General features: G+C 45.0%; 1 protein-coding gene across 1 annotated transcript; it reads right to left on the minus strand.

Moving 5' to 3' along the window:
- Positions 1-417: 417 nt before the first annotated feature.
- Positions 418-2,319, minus strand: LOC115041243 (extensin-like). Its single transcript, XM_029498581.1, has 2 exons — positions 2,217-2,319; positions 418-1,157 (listed from the first exon to the last, which is right to left on the minus strand). Exons 1-2 carry the CDS (start codon positions 2,317-2,319, stop codon positions 418-420), a joined length of 843 nt encoding a protein of 280 aa, XP_029354441.1.
- Positions 2,320-4,574: the final 2,255 nt, after the last annotated feature.

Raw genomic sequence — 4,574 nt, forward strand, 5'->3', positions numbered from 1 at the left:
AACATGGTTAAAAGAAAAGCTGTAAACAAAATTAGATCCTTAACCTAAAGGGGGAAAAAACAGAGGGGGAAGGAGTTGGAAAGGGAGGATTGTTCTGTCAATTTCAGCCGGAAATAACCTCGAGCCTCTTCTTGATGAGTGACTCCACAGTCGTTTTGTCTTCATGTGGCAGGAGGTTCGCACTCTAACAAAACCTCCATCAGCAGGACTTGAACACCTTCTCTTGCAGAAATTTAACTGCCCAGCAAGCTAATTAGTTATCTGACATCTGGCCTTTCCATTACAGAAAGAAAACATCAGAGCTAAGCTATCACTGCTTCGAGATGACCTGCTGACAGACAGTGTTGGGGACCTCGCTGGGATTGCTGTATCGATCAGATGAGAAAAAAAACCCATTCACAGTGCAATATGGACAGTTTACATGTGACCAGACCTGAGGGTGTAGGGTGTGGGGTGTGGGGTGTAGGGTGTAGGGTGTGGGGTGTAGTGTGTAGTGTGCAGTGTGTAGTGTGCAGTGTGTAGGGTGTAGGGTGTGGGGTGTAGTGTGTAGGGTGTAGGGTGTAGGGTGTGGGGTGTAGGATGTGGGGTGTAGGGTGGAGGGTGTAGTGTGTAGGGTGTCGGGTGTGGGGTGTAGTGTGTAGGGTGTGGGATGTAGGGTGTAGTGTGTAGGGTGTGGGGTGTAGTGTGTAGTGTGTAGGGTGTGGGATGTAGGGCGTAGTGTGTAGGGTGTGGGGTGTGGGGTGTAAGGTGTAGTGTGTAGGGTGTGGGGTGTGGGGTGTAAGGTGTAGTGTGTAGGGTGTGGGGTGTGGGGTGTAGTGTGTAGGGTGTAGGGTGTAGTGTGTGGGGTGTGGGGTGTGGGGTGTAGGGTGTAGTGTGTAGGGTGTGGGGTGTAGTGTGTAGGGTGTAGGGTGTGGGGTGTGGGGTGTAGTGTGTAGGGTGTAGTGTGTAGGGTGTGGGGTGTAGTGTGTAGGGTGTAGGGTGTGGGGTGTAAGGTGTAGTGTGTAGGGTGTAGTGTGTAGGGTGTAGTGTGTAGGGTGTAGTGTGTAGGGTGTAGGGTGTAGGGTGTGGGGTGTGGGGTGTAGTGTGTAGGGTGTAGGGTGTAGTGTGTAGGGTGTAGTGTGTAGGGTGTAGGGTAATAAAAAATGCATTTGGAGTAGCTGAGAAGGGCTCGACAGCAGCAAGAAGACAGATAGCAACACTTTTGTTAGTTTTTAACACATTTTGTGCACACAGATGAACAAATACCAGCCTAGAAATCATCTACATGTGCGCACACACACGCACACACACATCATGTCATAGTTCCAGGTGATATTCTTGAGGGAAACTGATATTGGATTTTCTTTCTCTTAAGTATCGGGTGAACAGAGCAGCATATTGACGCAGCGTGGAAAATGTGCCCTTGAATGGCTGCCCTCAGCACCCTGGCATTTGTGCTTGACAAACAGGCTCATTATTGAATGACTTAATGAAAGCCTTCCATTCAGAATAGATTTTGGTCCAAGACAAATGATGTACACTTGGCACCAAGAAATTAGACGTCTGAAAAGGCAGAATGTGGCTCTGTCCGGCATCCAGAAAGGGTAATGAGCCCAGATCAGTGAAATGATTGTAATTATAGTATTATTGTGAGCAGTCAGTCCCATATATTAGACTTGTTCCAACATGATGGATTTCACAGCCTTTTTTATATTTGACAGATGCAAAGGTCCAAGTTAAACATAACCCGATGGGCTGCTTCTAAATACGCTGAATCCTGATTGACTGCAGGGCCTGAAAAAGTAGATCACGCTTGACAAATTAAGTCTAGATGTCACTCATCTGAAAAAAAGAAAAGTATTAATAATTATTAATTGAATCTGAGTTAGTGAGCATTAGAACATCGAGAGCAAAGTCATATATGTGTTAGATTGGAGGCACCTGCCGTGTAACATATATATGACCATCCACACAGGCACAGAGCGTAGTTCTTTATATAAAAAACACACACACACACACACACAAAATAAAACAAGCAAAGAAAGAAATCACTTTCTGGCCATAGTTATGTTCCCTCAGTTTGCCCAGATGTCTCCCTGCAACGACCTGTTCTTTATTTCTCTCCGCTTTACTTCTTCATCCTCCGTCACCCTGATTCTTCTGTAACCTCGGTGCTTCTTTGCACACCTGCCCTCGCTGTCTGTCAGAAAAGATGCTGGAGTCAGCAGAAGCCCAACCTGCCCCGAGCTGGCCTTTTAACATCGCCTCAGCAAACCACTGGATTTCCCATTCAGGTCTGAAGAGCGTGGCGTTAATTTCTGCACCGCGGCTCGTATCCATTCCTCTTATTAATGTTTGTGCTTGAGAGCATTCTTTTGATACATAGCTTGACATCGAGACAACGTCTGTTTTTAATATTGCAGACGACAATGAGTGATGTTAATAAAGTCAGCCTATTCATTTCAGATTACACAAACAAAGACCAATGTCCCCCACTTTGCATTCACCAGGTCAATAACGAAAGCGCTAACGAAAGTGATTACTCACACAATGACAGCCCACTCATCTGTACATGCCTAAAAGAAGCTGCGGCTTAATTCAAAATAAATAACCGCTACCACAGGCCTTTGTGCATAAGAGAGAATGGTGCAGGACTCCAGTGCTTTCCTTTGACACACATTGGCAAATATCGTAGGCTGCTTGATTCACTGTGGCGTTATTTGAACTGTGATGTTTCAGTTGTTTGCTTGTCTCTTGAAACCTTTTTTCCCCTCTCTCGTTTAGGTCAGAGCAGTGGAGACGAGTTAAGAACACAATGTCATTAGCATTAAAATAGAATATACAGACTGACAGCATGAGTATCAGTATTGATTTGGATTCATGTTTTTTTATATGAGATTTGGCGAATATGCAGATTTTTTTTCTTGTTGCCCAAATTCCTCTCCACAAAGTCCTGAAGGAAATATGTTCTTTAGCTGCTAAATGCTAGTAATGGCTCAAAGCCAACTTTGTCTATTTGTTGTCTGATGCAAAGCAGGCAGCGTGTCGTGGGAGTTTTGAGCTTTTCACTGAAAATCGCTGCTGCTTCATTCAGAACTGGAGTGGTGAGAATGAACCAAAACAGCAAAGTGGCGTGCCAGAAAACCAAAACAAAGGGGAAATGTGGCATTAACTGCACAGAGCTGAGGGGAACGAGATGATTCAACACGGGTTCATTAATGCAAGCTTTCAAAAACAAGTAATCATGTGGTGTAGCTCCTGCTCTAATATATATATATATATATATATATATATATATATATATATATATATATACACACTCACCGGCCACTTTATTAGGTACACCATGCTAGTAACGGGTTGGACCCCCTTTTGCCTTCAGAACTGCCTCAATTCTTCGTGGCATAGATTCAACAAGGTGCTGGAAGCATTCCTCAGAGAGTTTGGTCCATATTGACATGATGGCATCACACAGTTGCTGCAGATTTGTCGGCTGCACATCCATGATGCGAATCTCCCGTTCCACCACATCCCAAAGATGCTCTATTGGATTGAGATCTGGTGACTGTGGAGGCCATTTGAGTACAGTGAACTCATTGTCATGTTCAAGAAACCAGTCTGAGATGATTCCAGCTTTATGAAATGGCGCATTATCCTGCTGAAAGTAGCCATCAGAAGTTGGGTACATTGTGGTCATAAAGGGATGGACATGGTCAGCAACAATACTCAGGTAGGCTGTGGCGTTGCAACGATGCTCAGTTGGTACCAAGGGGCCCAAAGAGTGCCAAGAAAATATTCCCCACACCGTTACACCACCACCACCAGCCTGAACCGTTGATACAAGGCAGGATGGATCCATGCTTTCATGTTGTTGACGCCAAATTCTGACCCTACCATCCGAATGTCGCAGCAGAAATCGAGACTCATCAGACCAGGCAACGTTTTTCCAATCTTCTATTGTCCAATTTTGATGAGCTTGTGCAAATTGTAGCCTCAGTTTCCTGTTCTTAGCTGAAAGGAGTGGCACCCGGTGTGGTCTTCTGCTGCTGTAGCCCATCTGCCTCAAAGTTCGACGTACTGTGTGTTCAGAGATGCTCTTCTGCCTACCTTGGTTGTAACGGGTGGTTATTTGAGTCACTGTTGCCTTTCTATCAGCTCGAACCAGTTTGGCCATTCTCCTCTGACCTCTGGCATCAACAAGGCATTTCCGCCCACAGAACTGCCGCTCACTGGATATTTTTTCTTTTTCGGACCATTCTCTGTCAACCCTAGAGATGGTTGTGCGTGAAAATCCCAGTAGATCAGCAGTTTCTGAAATACTCAGACCAGCCCTTCTGGCACCAACAACCATGCCACGTTCAAAGTCACTCAAATCACCTTTCTTCCCCATACTGATGCTCGGTTTGAACTGCAGGAGATTGTCTTGACCATGTCTACATGCCTAAATGCACTGAGTTGCCGCCATGTGATTGGCTGATTAGAAATTAAGTGTTAACGAGCAGTTGGACAGGTGTACCTAATAAAGTGGCCGGTGAGTGTATATATATATATATATACACACACAGGAAGAATACATTTTCTGTTTTGCCTCAGTT

This window comes from Echeneis naucrates, chromosome 3, assembly GCF_900963305.1.
Source record: "Echeneis naucrates chromosome 3, fEcheNa1.1, whole genome shotgun sequence".
Classification (NCBI taxonomy): domain Eukaryota; kingdom Metazoa; phylum Chordata; class Actinopteri; order Carangiformes; family Echeneidae; genus Echeneis; species Echeneis naucrates.

Excerpts from the sequence above, each read along its gene's own strand:
- LOC115041243 (XM_029498581.1), bottom strand. The coding sequence starts at position 2,319 with ATGGATACGAGCCGCGGTGCAGAAATTAACGCCACGCTCTTCAGACCT. Across the intron at positions 1,158-2,216 it reads AAAAGGCCAGCTCGGGGCAG|CTACTCCAAATGCATTTTTT; the intron begins GTTGGGCTTCTG and ends AGCCCTTCTCAG.